The sequence below is a fragment of the Sarcophilus harrisii genome, chromosome 1 (assembly GCF_902635505.1).
Source record: "Sarcophilus harrisii chromosome 1, mSarHar1.11, whole genome shotgun sequence".
Lineage (NCBI taxonomy): Eukaryota > Metazoa > Chordata > Mammalia > Dasyuromorphia > Dasyuridae > Sarcophilus > Sarcophilus harrisii.
The window spans coordinates 106,235,385-106,254,944 of NC_045426.1; the positions used below are offsets into that span (position 1 = coordinate 106,235,385).

Genomic DNA, 19,560 nt, shown 5'->3' on the forward strand with positions numbered 1-19,560 from the left:
TACAAGAGGTGTGATAAAGGAAGAAATGACAAGATTTGATGATAGATTGGATGCGTGGAATGAGTTCAAGTGAGAAGTTGGAAATGCTACAATGGTTGTTAAGTCTGGTAACTGGAAGGATTGTGGTGCTTTTGACAGCAATAAGGAAATTTGCAAGAGGAAAGGGTTTGGGAAAGACAGTGACTTCTGTTTTCAATATGTTGAGATCTAAGACTTTTATTTTGATATGTCTAAAAGACAGCTAATGATTCAGGATTATAGTTTAAGAGAAAGACTAGGGATGTACATAGAGATCTAGAAACTCTCTGCATCAGGATGGTAATTAAACCCAAAGGGCTCATGTGATCATTAGCAATGTGGTATAGTAGGATAAGAAAAAAGGGCTCAAATCAGGGTGTTGTAGGGATGTCCACAGTTAGTAGACATGACCTGGATGAAGAGCTAGCAAACGAAATTAGGAAGGAATGATCAGACAGGTAAGGGGCAGAATCAGGAAAGAGATTTGCCAAGAAACCCTGGAAAGGAGAGGGAATATAAGATGAGAAGGTGATCAATTGTGATAGGATTTTCAGAAAGGTCAAGAAGGATGAAGATTAAGAAAACGCCATTAGGTTTCTCTATTAGATTGTTTTCTACTGAGGGCAAGGTACTCTCATTTTTTCATCTTTCTCACCTGAGCATCAAACACAATACCATCCATTTAAAAAAAATTAAATATGTCATGTGTACCAAATACTATGCTAGAAACTTATTAGTTTCTATTAGTAAAATATATACAACTAACTATAATATCCAATATTACATGATAAGTTTATTAAGGACATGAAATGCTATATGAGGTCTGAGGGCAAGATAATTACCAAAGGACTTCATAAAGAAAAATGGCAACACAGTATAGTTTGAAATTCCACAGAGGAAGATAAGGGGGGGGGGCAAGATATAATATAACAAGTGTTTGGTAAATGCTTATAGGATTGAATATACCATAGGAACAACCTATTAAAGATATCACCTACCACTTTGAGTATAAGTTAGCAATAAGCCAGGATTTTTCAAATACAAAATAATTTCTCCCCTATCCCTGCCAAACCAATTTTTTCTTTATGAAAAGCCAAGGGTATATCCTTCTTTTCTACTAAACTTCACTAATTATTAGCAAGACCTTAACTGAAAATTTGGTACTTTGTCTGGGGCTCTATTTCAACAAAGAAGTAGCTGTTATAAATATGGTACTAGTGAAGCATACTGGAATAATCAGAGAGCTGCAGAACATTATGCACCAGGAGAGTATATGAGATAAGGAGTTGTTTAGGAAAAAAAAAAAGACTTAGAAGAATTTAAGCATCCTACTAAAGGAGAATCATAGCTGAAACTATTCAAAATGAACACTGAATAAAACATAGGAGTTAATGAATCAGCTAATTAACATTTGTTGAGTATCTACTCTGTGCTAGACATTGGGAATATGAATACAAAAAAGAGATATTAAAAAAAATCATATAAGCACTCAGCATATGACCTAGAAAATAAAGGCTTTTTTTCCTCCTGGAAAAATAAAAGAGAAATACTACCGGCCCTCAAGAGGCTTTACATTCTATTGAAGGGATGCAATATATTAATAGAGAAGCAAATACAAATTTTATGCAAAATAAACACTAAGTGATAGGAAGGAAGGAGAAGGAGAAGAAGGTATTAACAATTGAGAGAATGAGGAAAGGTGGTTTGATGGAGGTGACATTAATCAAACTTTGAAGGGAGCTAGGAGTTCCAAGAGGCAGAGGTGAGAGAGAAAAGTTGTCTTCCTTCTTCTCCCCATTTAATATGTTCCTTCTTTCCCTAAAAGGGCTTTTTTCATCTCCATAGGAGTATCACAGAGGCCAGAAGAGATGATTGTTCATCCCACCATAACAGCAGCAGCATGTCTGAGTGGTGGGGGTTGTGTTCAGAGCATCAAAGCTGCTTTTATTAAGGTCATAAGATTACTAGATGCTGAGCTTAATTGTAACTCCAAGCAGAGGCAGACAGAGAAAAAGAAATACTAGCTTGGGTTATTTCTAGAAACCCCACCCCCTAAATTGTCTCTAGTAGGATATCAAAATCTTAAGTATGACATCATGGTGGAGTGGGGGAAGGGCACTTCTTGGCTAGGAAACATCCTGGAAGCCAAAATACAGAGTCTCTGGCAACAACCACTTTTAGAAATAAGCCATTTCAAGATCTCTCTCTCCCCTCCCTTACCACAAACTTTTACCAAACCATCATCCTAATGATCTCCAGTACCAGCATTTTGAGATTTTTTTTTTAATCAACTACTAAGATTTTAAGATTTCAGTACTTATTTTTTCCCTCATATAAGGAAGGGGATGGGGTGAGGTAGGTCAGTCAGAGGAAAATGGAACTGAAAATATCGTTGGATAACCATTTTGTTTCTCCCACATAAGGTGGCCAATTTTTTTGGTTACAGTGTTTGCCTTTATAGGGAATCATCATTGTCCGGGAACAAATGTGGTCTTTTAATGTTATTTGGGGGAACAGCAGGAGTGCAGTCAGTCAGGAAGAGCACAATAGATCACCCAGGCTACTCCAGCCTCGCTGTAGACATGTTAATTAATATATTTCTCTGACACCTAGGTTGATTGAAATAGCAATTAAAGAGTAATTAAAATGTTTACTTCTTGTAGGAATGTCAACTAAGATGTGGAATATAGCAATTACCTATGACGGATTAGAGGAAGATGATGAGGTCTTTGAAGTAATTCTCAACTCCCCTGTGAACGCCGTTCTTGGCTCAAAGACAAAAGCCAGAGTGAAAATTTTGGACTCAAAAGGAGGTATTCTTTTGATCCTCATCTTGAAATCAGGGGCAATCTTGGCTCTGCAGTCCACTGGCTTTCAACAGCCAATGTGCTTGATAACGCCTTCAAATCAAAATGCTTAATTTCTTGTCAAGAAAGCAACCTGGGCCTTCGTAGGCCCTTTATCCTGGCACCAACTTCATGCTGTTTTCCTCCTGCTAAGAACTTTCACTGGAGAAAAGCAACAAGTCAGAACCAGGGTTATTGGTGTGTGTGTGTGTGTGTGTGTGTTTTCTCCTATCCTTTTGCTGTTCTCACAGAAGGGACAAAAAAAAATGTCATTGAAAAATCTATCGATAATTATTTTCTCCTAGAGATCACAGAGCTGTACTTATCCTCCTCTGTCAAAGAGATCTCCAAATACCTAAAACCCCAGCCCATATTAGAGCAGAACTAAGAAAATCATGAGAGGAAGCAGTTGAAGAAAATTACAAACGAAAGATGCAGCTGGCTTGGGAATCCAGGAGCAGCTGGAGAATATTAATGAATTACCTTGGGTGTACCCGAGCCAACTAGGTTCTGTGGCATACATTGCAGAACAGCCCATAGAACCAAATAATCTGAAAAAAACATGTCAGCTTTGGTGTTCAAGCCATTTTATTTTCCCTGACAAGCATCTTAATAGATGGCTCACTACATTTCAGAGACTCTCTCAGTATCTATTTTCCTAGGTACCCTTCCATTTGTGCGTCCCAGTTTTTACTTCCCTCTTATAACTAGTAAAGGAATTACTGGCAAATGACAAATGTAACAATAAAATAGTGTCTCTAGCTTTTCTTCTCTCCTTTTAATTCAGAAAGGAAGGGACAAAGACAGAAAGGAAGGAAGAAAAGAAGCACAGAGAGAGAAAAAAATAAGATGGAAAGGAAAAAAAAGAAGGGAATCAGATATTGCTCTTTTTCCTATACAATATGCCCACATTTCTTCCCTAAATTCATTTCTTTCTTTGGAGGACTTATATAAACCTGAGAATCCCCACATAAAGCATGAAACACCCTCAAAGAAAATATTTTGACCTTAAATGTTCAAATGCTTATTTCCCCAGATATTTGTTTAAAAAAAAATCTTTCTGCATTTCAGACAGAAGTAATACCTTTTGGATTTCGTCTTTTTGTTGTAACAGTGATTATTGAACCATACATAAAGGAATGGTTTCATGGTCTTACAAAATCTTTAAGTAATCTCTATTTCTGTTACATAGTATCAGGGAGGAGTGCCAGTGTTATGCATTGTCTGACAATTAGCAAAAAGAGCTATCCAGAAATACTTAATAAAGAGAGATGGAAGTTCTTCCAGATTCTTAGAGGGGTGAAATTAAAGAAGTGAAACCAGTTTTCCTGTAAGACTTGAGAAATCATTCTTATTACTCAATAGTCACATTTTCTATGTGCTGCAATGCATAGCTCTCCTGTAGAGAAACTAATGGAAAAGGAAGGCTACTGGCAAATGACAAAACAGGTAACATCTGGTAGAAAACTCTATCATCCACTTTTCATGATAAGCTGTTCCATGAGATCAGTTTTCTGCTTATGTAAAATGAACAAAACTGACAATCTGCCATCTTGTGTGCTTTCAGGTCAGTGCCGCCATTCATATTCCTCTGGCCAAACCCAGGGAAACTCACCAGAGAAAGGAACATGGCTCCCACTTTCCCCAGGCTCGTCATCATCTTCCATTCTTGATGGGATCTATTTGGAAGGAAGACACCCCTCATCTTCCAAAGAGAGGACAACACCCAGCAAAGGAGACAAACTTCTAGACTTTGACTTAACTGATATTCCCAGGAAAAGGCTTAGGACAATAGGAAATGGCAAAGCAGTAAGAACCATGCAATTTAAAAATAAGATGAATAATTCTCTGGGATTTTATCAACAGGATTTGTCTAAAACAAATGTTTGAACTTTCCTGAAACAATTAAATAAGTTATTCTGAATATCATGGGGATGGTCTTTTAAGGGTCACCTAATAATTCCGTCTCATTTACCATTTTTCAAGACAGAGGTACAATCCATAACCATGAAGCCAGTGGGGTCAAGTCTATAAGTTTAACTTTTAGAATGATTATATAATACATTTACTTTGGTTGAACTAACTGATCACATAGTCATATTCACATTTGTATTTATATTCATTCTACAAACTCAATTACAAAATGAATTATGTTTCCTTATTAAGGAATGCAGAGAATTAACAGATTGTTTATAGTTATAGACCCCTTCTGATTTTTAAAAATTCTGTTAAATTTGGTGGATTTAACATGTCTTTAGATTAGTAAGACATTTCTTTATTTCTTTTTATTTTTTTCAAGCCCAAGTAAGATTTAACTTTCAAGTTTTTCCTGGTTGTAGGGAAGAATACTATATTTGAAGGCAAAGGATCTGGGTTCAAACCTATTATGACACTACATGTATGATCTTAAACAAGTCAGTTACTCCCTGTAGACCTCAGTTAAATCATCCTTCAAATAAGACAGCTAGATTATCTAATCTCTAATGCCCCCTATCATTCAAATGCTCTGATAATAGTGATTGTTCTAACCAACTATTATATGCACCGGGAAGAAAAATCTAATCTTATTTTACTATCTGTTCTTTTTAGGTTCGTCCATCATCTATTTATAGAAATGGAACAGATATCATTTTTAGGGTAAGAATTCTCTGAAAAAATTATTCCATTCTACACTTAGTTATATGTCATATGTGATGATATGAATATAATTAGGAGTGGAAAATATACTTAGGAGTGCAATCATCATGTATTTTCCTTTGAAGATTTTTTTTTATTTTAGCTTTATCTTATAGTGTTCAAGACTCAGAACTTTTGAAATAACTATTTTTTTTGTTTTTAACAAAACAGTAGATCTTTTTTTGTCTTGTCTTAATTTTATTGTTTCTGTTTTGATATCAAGTATCATGGTATGGTTGCTCTAAGAGCAGAGGAGGACAGATCTACAATAAATATGGAGAAGGCCAGAGTGTCTGTCATTAAACAGAGATCACAAAAGAAAAACAGGAAAATAGAACCACCACAGGCAGATAAGATGGAACAAATGCCCTATTTACACTCCCCCAACCAGGTAGGGATCATTTGTGACTTTGCATTAAGCTTTCAACAAACTATTTGTCAAGTCATTGACACCTGTAAGTTTCTAGACTGGTTCTAAGATTTGGGGTAATTTGTTTAGGATAAAGGCATTCAACCTAGACAAGGATGATTGATGTCTTATGGTCTTTTAAAGTAACAGTTTTAAGAGTTAAGTCCATTCTCACCTTCTTTTGTCATCATAGGGGGATTCGCCATCTTTTCCAAAGAACTGCACATTAGCATTAAAGGGACTCTTTAATTTTGAGGAAAGCCTCCAAAAATTATATCACTGCAATGGAACTTCATGGAATCCTTGGAGTCCAAAACCCAAGGTGGGATGCATGAATATAGCTAAAGGATGTTCTTGCTTATATCTGCTGTAAAGGCCTGTGATTGAGGTGGTGGGTGGGGAGGGCAGGAAAGGACATTAATATGATAAACAATATCAACATTTAGTGTCAAAGATTATGTGACCATTCATTCATTTAACAAACATTCATTAAAAACTCACCATATACCAAGCACTGTGTTAGGCACTGGGGAAGACATGAAGGTTAAATGAAGTATAATTCCTGCTCTCCTGGTACTTAGAGAAAGAATAAAATGGAAATATAATTAAAAAGAACACTCTTACATGAACAGTATGTCAGATTCAGAACAAATGTTCTATGAGACCCACAATTTCGTTGCCCTAGCAGGTTTTTGAAGAAAGTTGCGTGCAGGATGTAACATTTGAGTTTTACTCTGTATAATATGTAGAAATTGATCAGATTTTAAAAAGGAGACCATGCATTCAAATGGGAAAAATATTTTCCCCAAATATTTTTCAGAAATTCACTCATTGATTAAAAACACAGTTAAACTTCTATATTGGTCATAAAAACCAGAGGAGTTAAGCTATAACTTATAAGATACTAACAATTAGATATTGCTTTTGCAGAAGCCATTCTTTCTAAAAGTGGGGAATTAGCATACTCTCTACTATTTAATTAAATAAATGAGTAGGGGGCTTTCCTCCTGCAGGAAATGCCTGTAGACTAGAAAGGGCATGATTGTGTGAACATTGACCACTTCATTTCAGGAAGGGGATGAAAGAACCTGTCCCACTGGATGGAGCCATCAAAACAACCACTGCTACTCCTTGATTACAGAGCAAAAGGTCACGTGGAATGCAGCTGCTCGAACTTGCAGGGAACAGTAAGAGATCCTCTTGTTTTTTATTTTCATTAGGGTGGGAGGTCTATGTTTTCTTTCACAACTTGACTTTCATGGAAATTTTATGTATAATTTCACATGTGATTTCTTAATTGTAGGTGGGTGGGATAAAGCAGAGGACATAGAACTCAAAAAACTTAAAAAAATTTTTTAAAATCGCTTTAAATGTAATTAGAGAAAGTATTAAATAAATAATTTTTTAAAAAGAGATTCTTTTTTACATTTTGACTTACAAATTCTTTATTCAGTTTTCCTTTTATGTATCATTCATGTACTGATACGTGTGATGAAATATTTGGTCATGGATTTTATGGGGGGAGATAGTGGCTACAAATGGATGGAGGTCATAACCTTTTTTTTTTTTTTTTGCTCTCAGAGGTCTTCTGAATTCCCTATCAAGATCTCTGTGATGACCTAAGAATTGATTGGGTGTGATCTAACCCTTAGGTTCACATACTCAGCTACTAGCCCTTGCCTTTCTTGGCAGTCCCTCCTCTCTGACAACTTTTATTCCTTACCACCTCCACTCTTGGCAAGTGGAGCAGAAGATTTTTCTAGGTCATCAGTCTTATAGACTCCTGTTTTACTAGATAGGATTCAAGGCAATTTGATTTGAAAGCTTGTGGCAATGCAGAAAGCAGAAAGCTGATGTTACTGAACTAAGAAGGCTACAGAATATCATAAAGAACCCTGACTAGTCTGCTATGGGATTACTATGATGATTACCCCCAGTCAGTTTCTTTATGAAATAAGGGGGTTGAAGTTAATGGCTCCTGAGAACTTTTTCAGCTCTAGATAAATAATTCTATGATCCTTAGATGATGGGCTTTTTAAATTTAAGGAATGGAAAATTGTTTAAGTGCCATTGAGAACTCTCTATGAAAGGATCTTTCCTTAGCTATTTCTGATATTCTGTGGCATGGAGAGTAACTCTGAGTTCTGAAAGGCTTTAGAAGTAAAATGCAAACTCTGGTCTACTTGCATAGCAACTCTTGCAGTGGTTCTCAAATTTTTGTTTTTAGTATCTTTATCCTATTAAAAATTATTGAGTATCTCTTCAAAGAATTTTTGTTTATCTGGGTTATATTTATAGACATTTAATATATTGGAAATAAAAACTATTTTTGAATTTATAGGCCCTCTAAAAGGGTTTCAGAGATCCCCAGGATTCTCTAGACCATACTTGGAGAGCCACTGTCTTAAAGGATTGTGATTTTCACCAGCAAAGGGAGTGCTCATACCTCCAAAACCACAGATCTTTGGAAGAATGAAGTGTTACTGGCTCTCTTGTCCACTCTTGACACTCTGAGAACAGGGTCAGTGGAATGCAGCCAGATCCTCATCCTATTAACTGTGACTTCTGGGAATGATTGGGTAGAATGAACAGACTTGCCCCTCATTAAATGTTCTTTCATGTCCTACCTATCAGCCAAACCCCAGCAAAAGGAGGCTTAGGCTTCTGAATTGCCTTGTTACTGCCAAAGAGGTAGATTGAAGTGAACCCAAAAATGTTTAAAATATATATCCTTTTGGCACTTGTTGTTAAAAAAGGAATAAAACATTAATTTTATTTTCCATTTATAAACAGGGAGGAAATGTGTCATAGCTCTTTTTCCTCACCTCATCAAACTCAATGGACCATTTTCTCTGAAAATTGGAAAACTGCCTTAAATTTTCTAGAAGAGTCCCTTTCCACTTTGCTGGTCTTTTACACCTTCCTTCTTTCCATTTAGTCTGTAAAGGAGCGACACTGGTCTTCTTGCTGTTCCTTGCTCATGACACTCTCTATCCTCCACACATTTTTGCTGGCTGTCTCCCCTCAATATGGAGGAACACTCTCATGATTCCTCTCTGTTTCCTGCCTTCCTTGGCTTCCTTCAAGATAACCAAAATCCCGCTCTGCCAGGAACCTTCCCTCTGACAATAGGGTTGTTGTAAGATTCAAAGAAGACTTAAATGCATAGTAGTGATGTATATATGCTTATTACCCCTTCCCCTTTCCTTTGAGATTAACCTAATTTACACAGCTTGTCTACTCCAGTTACTCCAATTTATTCTTTTTGTTTGCACATAGTTGTTTGTATGCTGTCTCCCCGACCAGATAGTGAGCTGCTGGAAAGCAGGGATTATTTTTTGCCCTTTTTGTATCCTCAGCATTTAACACAGTATATGGCGCATAGTGAAATCAAGGAAGAATTCTTAGGGTAAAGGGTAGTTACTTGTGATCTCTCTCCTCTAGATATATTTTACCCCCATCTCTGGCTATGGAAATACTGCTTATCCTTTTAGGATTACATAAGGTCCAAGAAGTTTTCTTACATGAAACCTTCTCCAATAATCCTAGCTGAAAGTGACTTTGCCTTCAATAAATGTCCCTAGTTCTCTATTCTTTTCTCAAAGAACTCATCACATACTGCCTTGTATTTGAGATTATTCTCTCTCTCTCTCTCTCTCTCTCTCTCTCTCTCTCTCTCTCTCTGTCTCCCCTAGTAGACTATAAAGTCTTGGGCAATTGGCTCATTCATTCTTTATACCTCAGAATATTTATTATCAGAACCTTGTATATACTCAATAAATATTTAAGAGTGAAACAGAGCAGTTAGGTGGCTAAGTGGGTAGAGAACTGTCAGGAACTCAAGAAGACCTGAGTTCAAATTTGACCTTAGGTACTTTACACTTACTTGCTGTGTGACCCTGGGCAAACCATTAATCCCAATCGCCTTGCCAAAAAAAGAAAGATTCAAACCATAAATTTGTTATTTACTTGCTCATGTTATATATTCATATTCTCCAAAATCCTGTGGCAAATATACATTATTTAATGGTCTCAGCCTTCCACTGGCCCAGGATTCTATGAAGGTAAATAAATATCAGATCTCAAATCTTAGGTCAACTAGAAAGTCTTGTAAAACTAGAGAGCCTTTGAGGACTGGCCGGATAGACAATGGATGGCTGTTATCTGAGGATCAATCTAAGTCAGATTGGAAAGACTTGCTACAAGACACTGAATTACTTAATCTCCACAACTCCCAAACACTGTCTGCTAAGGCTTAGCAGGAGGGTTATGCTGAAGCCATCTCATAGGACTCATGTCTATTGGTAAATAACATAAGCATTTCTTCAAAAATCAGTAAATAAAAATCAGAGCATATGTATTATTTTGTTGATTGTCTAGACATGAGAAAGTAATGGAAAAACTTAATAATACAGATTAAAAATTATACCATGAGTATATATATGCTTCTATATGTTTATATATATATATATATATATATATATATATATTTACATCTATCTATCTGTCATATCTATCTACCTTCCCCTTGCCCTCAGAAATGGCTTATAAATGTTTATCAGTAAAATCTTACTTAGAGAAGTTGTGATTTTTATTTGTTTAAAGAATACTCATGCTTAACTCACAGGTCCTTGAAATATTGAACAAAGTTATAAAATAATTTTCTCAATTGCCCTGCTAACCTAATTATATCCTGAGGATGGAAAAGACCATCTGTCAACTTAATTGTAATAAAATTTGTATATAAGAAGCTAGATGTCAGAGTGTATAAATAGATTATTGGACTTGCGGTAAGAAATACCTGATTTTAAATCCTGTGACCTTGGGTAAATTGTTTAACTTGCTTCAGGTTTCAGAGTTTTTAATCTGTGAAATGAAGGGATTAGACTATATAACTTCTAAGACCCCTTCCAACTAGAAATATATAATATTGCAACTGTCTTTTTCAGATAGTAGAGTATATCTACCTCAAGATACTGGTTCACTGGAAAATTTTTAAGTATAGGAATGCATTTCTTCTCAATTTTTAAATCAAAAGATGTGGATACTTGGAGAATTTTGTCTTGAGAAGCCATGTAATGCTCAAGTTTCAGCAGAACAGGAAGCCCAATTTTAACCTTTGACTCTAATCATTTTGTTAATTCAATTCAACCCTTGACTTTTACTATATTTTCCCCCCATTTCAGTTTCTTAATGTAGATGAGAAGGATACTGGAGCCAGAATTCTGAATTTGGAATTGCTTGGATTTATGTACTGTAATCTTATCTGGTCATTTCCTATAAATCTACCCTAGGACTAGAGTTAATCTGATTATCAACCCATCATCTACAAAATTTTATTTTATTTTATTTTTTACAAGTAACTGCTTTGCTATCTAGAGGGCAATGGATTGATAATAGTTTTCCATTATCTTTAAATAATATGGTTTTGATTGACATGTCAAAACATCATTCATTCTAACAGCATGAGTTGTCCCTCCATCAATGCATATTGCAGCTATGCTTTAGTAGATGGTCATTGAGAGTTACCAAAGCCATAATTATTTATTACTTTGTGGCTAAAGCAATGATAAGCTTCCTTGGCTCATCATGTGGCAAGGTATGGGGAACTTTTCTGAACCTAGGTGATCCTCCCCCTGGAAGCTCAAAGTCCATTCATGGACCTTTCTTGAAATCATTCCAATTTGGCATCATGTGCTGGATCAGGCCTTCCATGGCCATAGCATTCAGTAATGTGTGTTTACCTCCAAATTTTAAAAAATGAGGCATGCGAGTTCAGAGCATTTTAGTTCTTTTATAAGTGAAAGAAACCTTCAAAAGCATCCTTCAGTGTCCTCATTTTTATAACTCAGGAAATTACAGTCCAGAGAGGTATACTTAAGTGAAGGCTTGTGATTTTTTCTGCACTTCATAAATTGGCTATCATCATCATCATTAGAGTATATTCCTATAAATAGGAAACTGAAATAAACGCAAAGTAATACCTAATTTCTACAGAATTTAAAAAATCTAGAAATATCGTTTACTTAAGACACAGAGAGAACCAGAAAACAAATTTTTAAAACCGCTTTGGAGCAGCCCACATAGGAATCACAAAGTTCCTATTCACAAATTCATACATTTAATTTATAGGAAAATGCCCTTTCTCTGGACCTTTTTGCCTTCACTTTAGATACAATTCTAGTAAACATAGATACTGACTTTGAATCTCAGAGTAGATTAGAAAAAGAAATTAGAAGAGTGATACTATACACAATGTCAAGAAGTGACATCAGATATATTGACAGGAAAGATGTACAAAAACTACAAAAAAGAATTTAGAGAATATAACTATCTACTGCAGAGGTTTTTAACTGATCCCCAGGGTTCTCAGAAATTAGATGGGAGAAAAATTTTAATAGCTCTTTATTTTTCCAACTATATGCAAAGATAGTTTTCAATATACATCTTTGTAAAATCTTTTGTTCCCAATTTTTCTTCTCCCTTCCCCCCCTTCCATAGACAGCGAGCAATTCAATATAGGTTAATTGTGCAATTTTTCTGAACATATTTCCATATTTGTCATGCTGTGCAAGAAAAATCAAATCAAAAGAAGGAAAAAATACAAGAAAAAAAAACCAAGCACTTTGATCCACATTCAGTTTCCATAGTTCTTTCTCTGGATGTGGATGGCTCTTTCCCTCACATAGAATATTGGAGATGCCTTCATCACCTCATTGTTGAAAAGAGTCAAGTGATGGGGGGAAATTTCATCTTTATTTAATATAATTGGCTTCCTTTTAATTCTATGAATTTTATTTTATATATTTAAAAACATTCCAAGAAAAGTCTAGACTACACTAGACTGCCAAAGGAATCCATGACATAAAAAAAGACTAGAAACTCCTGATCTAGAACCATTTAGACTAGTGTTAAAGAGACCTAAACAGTTTGCTAGTTTGATGTCATTTCTGTATTACACAATAGTTAAATAATTAATGTTTATAAAATGAGCTTGATTCATTGAGAAAAAGTTAACATGCATTAATATATTCTCTTTAAGAAACAGACATGTCTAATATATTTTCAAAAGGCTCCCATCCAAAATGGTTAAATTAAAAAATATTTTAGCACTTAAATAAGCATATCCTCAGTTCTTCAAAATTATTCCTTACCCTGGAGATAGCTGAGGTTTTATGTGGAAATGAGGGCTTGTAATCTCAAACAGAAAATAAAGGTTTGTTTGGGGCTTTGTTTATATGGGATCAATGGCACTGGAAATTTGACAGTTATTCAGTTAATGTGATAGATATACATAATAAAATTGCACATTTAGAGCCCAAAGAGATTTTCTTTTTGGTAAGAATAATGGGAGAGGAATCTTAATAGTTTGGTCTGATTTTGAAATTGATCAGACTAACTGAACAATGGCCAATTCACCATTTCAATTTGCTGATGAATTTCTAAGATAAGTGGTATTGTCTTACCTTTAAATAATTAATGTAACCATGTAATTTCTGGTTTCTGATTTTCCAGAGATTTTAAAAGAATCTGTTGAACAATCATTTTGTTTTAAAGGCACAGATTCAGTAATAAAATATATTAAATGTGAGGACCTCATCCCTGTCAGCACCACAGCTGGAAAGAATATTTAATATTAAAACACCTGGAAAGAGCTTTGATTTGATTTTTTTTTCCTATCACTTTCATTCACATATTCCATGTTACCAGAAATATGTCTTTTCCCTAAGAAATGTTTTCTGTTTGGTTCTGATTCTTTTATTTCCTTTTTTTTTGAATCTAGACATCAAGGCAACCTAGCAAGTGTGTTTACAAAACAGCATATGCAGTGGTTATGGGACTTCAGTGGAAGAAAGTCATTTTGGATAGGCAAGTATCCATGGGTTCTTTTGAAATATATTGAAACCTGTATTAAGTGCTGTAATATAATATTATGTCTTAATATATAGAGAAGGAAAAAAACACCATTGATGGACAAACTTATGTAATTTGTGGCTTATAACTAGCTCATTTCTTTCTCCTGATCAGAAAAGTAGAATAATTGTCTTTATTAAATTCTTTGGAAAAAGTATGATTTCCACAAAACAGAAGATGTAAACATTTCCCTTCCAAGATTTACTAGTTAAGGAAGTGGAAAGAGTACTGGAACTTACTAGCAAAGGCATCATTCAATGTGAGAAAGCTGAGAGCAATGACCAAGAAGTAAGTGTGATGACCCTGGGTTTCTGCCAGTTCTGCCATTAACTCACCATGTAATCTAGAAAAAGGCATTTTCATTTTCTGGGGCTTGGTTTCCTCTCCTGTAAAATGATCTCTAAGGACCAAGGTTCTTCTTTTTCTGGTTCTAAGGAACTTCAAAAGACCATTTTAATGCTAAAATTCTTCATGAACTTATACAATTCTCCATATACAAGGATAGACAGTCAAAAACTGAGAAATTCTCATGTCTATTAAAGTGAAAATTAAGTAAATCAAAATGGTCTCCTGTCTCTGAATTCTAGTAACTATAATCAACGTGTCTCTAGTGATATGAGGTTTATAAAATACTGCCTTTACAACTCAATTGGATATTTAATGCAAATACTATTACCACTATTCTACTGAGGTGGAAACTTAGACTCCCAAAGGTAAAGGAATTATTCATGGTCACAGAACTCATAAGTGGGAGAACTGGGGCTTGAATCCAAAATTTGGGGGACAGTCAAGATGAGAAAATAATTCAAGGTGTAAACAAAAAAGATGTTACATATCACTTTTCATTTGAAATATAAAGCCAAAACTACATTCAGAAGTAAAATGGAAGAAAACCAAACATGAATTCTATGTGATATGTGCAATGAAGAAAATGTTTCCAATAGAATATAAGAAGTACCTTTTGTCTGTGTTTCAGGCCTCAACATACTTTTTTTGTACATAATCTATACAACAAACAATGGTCTAGAAAAGCATCTGTTCCAAAAAGAATAAAGAAATTTGACATTTTTTTTGTTTTGTGTTAGGCTTAAGTGACCAAGAGAATGCTGGTCGTTGGGAATGGGATGGAGGTGAACCTGTAACCTTCACAAACTGGAGGAGAGGACCTCCCCCACATTTAAGGAAGAGAAAGAACTGTGTTTTGGTGAAAAAAAGGGGAAAGTGGCAAGCTAAAGACTGCAGGAAGGGTAAAGCTCACAACTATGTATGTGCCAAGAAACTATAAACATAAGTGATACTGGAGACATCCACCAAAGCTTCCTCACAAACTGATTCTTTTTCATGTATAATTTGCAGTGTTTGTGAATTTATATGTTTAAAAAAATCAATGGCCAAGGTTTATGTAAATTTATTTCCTGTGGACTTTGAAAGATTTCTGTAAAAATGAATTGTGACTGCAAAGTTTGGTCAATAAATTTCCTTCTTACCTACCCCCATCTTCCACAAGAAAAACCCCAACGATTTTGAACCTTACCTTGTACTTATATCCCTCCCACCCCACTCAAACAGAAGATCAAAATCTTATAAGATGTAGAATTTTGTTTATTTAAATAGAAAGTACCCCAGCCTTCAGTCAGTTCTGGCTCCTTACCCTCATGCTGTCTGCTTTATGGTTTCATTGCCCATCTTGGGAAAGGCTACTATGAAACCTGTATTGCAAGTTTCTTCTAATAGATCTGCCTCTCTACCAATTCAGCTCTAATAAAAACCAGTTATACCAGCTAGACAAAATTTGATAATAAGGAGAGTTGGATCCTTTTATCACCTTAAAGGGTGAGGTTGAGAGTGGGGGGCTAATAGGTTTAAAAAAATGGTAGTTCTCAGAGTAATGAGTAATAGTTGAAAAGAAAAGACTGTAAACGGATGAGTCACGGTATATGTGCTTCTCTGAAAAATCAGAGTTATTTTGATCCTGGTTATGAGCTCAGATAAGAATGTAAGTGTCAATGGACTAGTCTGCCAATTCTTGGGAGGACTGTGTTGATATATGATGTACATATATCATGCACATATGATGCATCATATATCAACCAAACAGATCAGTTTTCTGAAAGGAGGGTTAGTTTTGGTTCATTCCAAGGTAATGGTTTGGTTTCCCTATGCAGAGCTATAATGAAATTGAACCCACACAAACTTCTCTTTTTTGATACTTGTGCCAATGATTGGCTTGTCTCAGAAATAAGCATGGTCTTTGAATAGACAAAAAGGCTATTTCCTCAAAAATCAATAGGTGACCATATGATTGCTCAAAGATCTCTCTTGAACACAATACTCTTGTAGATCACATTGCCAATTACCCATGATCTCTGAAGGAATCTTGATGCAATGATGAATCCAAAATGTTCTGACTTAGTTCTAGACATGCTATTGGATAGAATTTATAAATGTCATGGAAGCTACCTATATGTAGCTACAGCCTCAAAGTGAAGCATGTCAATGATGATAGACTAAGTTTAGTAAGCTACATTTTTTTATTCCTAAGATTCTAAAAGAAGTTTCAAATCATGAAAATTTTATTCCAAAACCAATTTGCCTCTAAAATGTCTTTTTTTTCATCTTTTCATGATTACTACAGAATATGTGATTTGCCTCAGTAGTATAATTTTGATATCAACATTTTTTAAAATTTAAATTTAAATCATACTATAACATAAATTTTGTAAGAGCAATGCATCAATTAAGCTAACAATGCTTAGATCTGGCCCAAGCCCTATTTGTGTCCATATAAATATCATTTTGACAACTAGAAATTTTGCACTGTTTTCATAATTTGCCAAAAAAGATACCAGATCCTCTTTTAACTCCTGGACAATGCTCTGGCTCAACTCTCTTGACTAATATTCATCTGAAACAATGGTATCAATTTGAGTTGTTAGAAGAAAAAGAATCTGGTCAAACTTGGATCTGACAAGCACCATTCATTCCCTGGTCCACGATCTTCTAATATATGAGAAATAATGACTGTGAAATAAAGAAAGTTAGAAGTAAGGATTTTTTCATATAAAGGGTCAAATAGTTGGAAGGACTATATACACATGAAGAGAAGTGAATGTTCAGTGTGAAAATCTCTTTGCATCTCTACTCCAGAATTCATGAGCTATTTACTTGGAATTAAAGAATTATCACTGGGAAAGAATTTAGAAAACAAGATACAAACTATATGAATAGTCAACAAAGTTTCTTTGTTAAATTCTATTGCACATATCTCAAGTGATTATTTTAAAAGATATTTAATGAAATTATGAATATTTTCAAAATGATACAATGTACTGGTTTTTAATAATATTCATAAAGAGTAGAATGATTTTGAAAAATCTAAATTCTTTCTGCGCCTATTAAACTTTTGGTAATGATCACAAAAAATTTTTCATTTCTTGTTTAAAATTATTTAAATGTAATTAATTCAAACCGAATGAATAAAAAGAAATCTCACTATAAGGTCATAGGTTAGTCCTGGAAAGGACTTCGGGAGCCATCTAGTCCATGCTGCTCATTTTGAGATAAGGAAAGAGAGTTTAAGTGATATTCCAAAAGCTCCCAAGGAGTAAAAGAGCTAAAATGGGGTAATAAGATTTTGAAGAAAGGGAAAACTGAGTGTAAATCATCATTCATTTATTCCTCGGAATGGGCTTGACATAGGGAGAAGGTAGGAATATTTGACCCTCTACCCCATTCCTTATGAAATATGTTCTATTAACTACCATAGTAGCCACTCTTGGCTTGGGGAGATCTTGAGGGAAAGGAGAGAGAGTAGTAGAAAGAACAGAGTAAAGTATTAAGAAAGGAAAGAGGAAAAGAGAAATGTAGCAGTTAATCCGGGGGGGGGGGGGGGGTGCAGGAAAAATTAACAGATAATTCAGACTTTAATTTGAATTAAAGCCCCCTATGAAAGAACTCTTTCCAAACCCAAACACTGCCTCAGGAAAAATAAAAATGGCCTTTGTCATTTGTGTCAACCAGAAAAGCAATGTGACAGAGTGTTTAGAGAACTCACCTTGGAACCTGGGAGACCTGACTTCTAATCTGGCCTCTGACATAGTCATTGGCTATGTGTCACATGAGTTACTTAAGTTCTCAATACTCTAATCAAGTGTCTCAAGCTCTAATTTGCAATGATTCTGATGTAGATTGTAAAGGGAGTTTCCTTATGCAAGAATTCCCAATACCAATGAAATCGTAGATCCAGACCCTTTCACTATCCTGTTTCTACAGAGAGGGAGATAATTTTTAGAGATCTTTACTAATTTTGGGGAAAAAACAACAACAACATATTTTGATTAAAAATAGACTTAGAAATAGTTTATCACTGCTTTCACAAGGGTACTGGAAAGGAATGAATTTATTTACATTTCTCTTCATGTTTACACTTTTTAATACAACAAAGAAGGCAATGTGTTTACTTTCATGGATACTGGTTCTGGATAACCGAAATCACAGATTGGTGCTAATTCTATTTCTGTAATAAAGTAACATGCTGTGTGTACTATACTTACTGTTATACCAAAGCTAATAAAACCTATGTAATTAATGGTTATGGCTGATACTTCCTTTGACTTTCCATATTAATAATTTTTTTTCTATAATCCCATGTGTTAAGACAGAAGAGCTTCTATCCCTAATGACCCCATTTAGGACTCAATGCTCCTGATAAGGAGCACAGCATATCCTTTGGTGATTTTTTTTTCTATTTAGAACAAATTTTAATTGTATTTGATGCAAATATGACATACCATAATACCAATGCTGAATACTTATGGGAAGGTGAACTGGTTTCTCAGACCTGTTTCCCATTACTATTTGTCTAAACTGAGAAAAAAGTATTGCAACTCTTTCACCAGACTTATTGCCATTGCCACTACCATTTCCCACCATTTTCTTCCTTCCTTAAGGAATTGAGAAATTAGCCTCAGTTTCTCAAAGAATTAAATAATAATGGCAGCAGCAACAGATACCAAAAGTTTTTTGCCTCATGAGGCTGGGGAGCAACTAGGTTTTTTAAACTGTAGATTCCTTGCAGTCCACTAGCTGAAACGTTTTCAAATAAGTCTGGAGTGACTTGAAAAGGTGCTGAAGAAATTGATGTCCACCCCATAAGAAGAACTGGTTCAAGGAACTAGAAGAGTTTAGCCTGAAAAAAGAGAAGACTTAAGTGAAGCTAATTATTATTTTAAGTACTTGGAGGGCTATCATGTCTAAGAGAGATAAATCTTGTTCTTTTCAATTTCAAAGGATAATAGAAGTTGCAGAGATATAAGTTTCAAAAGGATAAGAGGAAAATATTCCTAATAATTGTTGTTTTTCAGTTGTTTTCAGTTGTGGCCAACTCTTCATGATTCTATTTGAGATTTTCTTGGCAAAGATACTGGAGTAATTTATGATTTCCTTTTCTAGCTCATTTTACAAATGAGAAAACTGAGGCAAACAAAGTGAAGTGACTTGCTCTATGTCAAACAGCTAGTAAGGGTCTGAGATAAAATTTGAACTCATTAAGAAGAGTTTTACTGATTCCAGGCCTGGTACTTTATCCACTGGACCATCTAACTGCTCTCTTAATAGTTAAGGTAGTGAAAATATGGGACAGAATGCATTAGAAAGAAATGAGGTCCTATTACTGGAGGCTGAAAGAGCAGCTGTCAT

General features: G+C 34.9%; 1 protein-coding gene across 4 annotated transcripts in view; it reads left to right on the forward strand.

The window, feature by feature from the left end:
* FREM1 (FRAS1 related extracellular matrix 1) overlaps nucleotides 1-18,475 on the forward strand; it is a 151,654-nt gene extending 133,179 nt beyond the window's left edge. For 3 of the 4 annotated variants that reach the window (XM_012543371.3, XM_031946624.1, XM_031946680.1), the window contains 8 exons: nucleotides 2,682-2,831; nucleotides 4,432-4,673; nucleotides 5,454-5,501; nucleotides 5,764-5,931; nucleotides 6,143-6,271; nucleotides 7,021-7,136; nucleotides 13,733-13,818; nucleotides 14,949-18,475. In XM_012543371.3, the coding sequence (XP_012398825.1) occupies nucleotides 2,682-2,831; nucleotides 4,432-4,673; nucleotides 5,454-5,501; nucleotides 5,764-5,931; nucleotides 6,143-6,271; nucleotides 7,021-7,136; nucleotides 13,733-13,818; nucleotides 14,949-15,148 (1,139 nt within the window). In that variant the 3' untranslated portion in view covers nucleotides 15,149-18,475. The remainder of the gene's footprint in view (nucleotides 1-2,681; nucleotides 2,832-4,431; nucleotides 4,674-5,453; nucleotides 5,502-5,763; nucleotides 5,932-6,142; nucleotides 6,272-7,020; nucleotides 7,137-13,732; nucleotides 13,819-14,948) is intronic. The other variant, XM_031946382.1, reaches the window with a different exon arrangement.
* The last annotated feature ends 1,085 nt before the right edge of the window (nucleotides 18,476-19,560 follow it).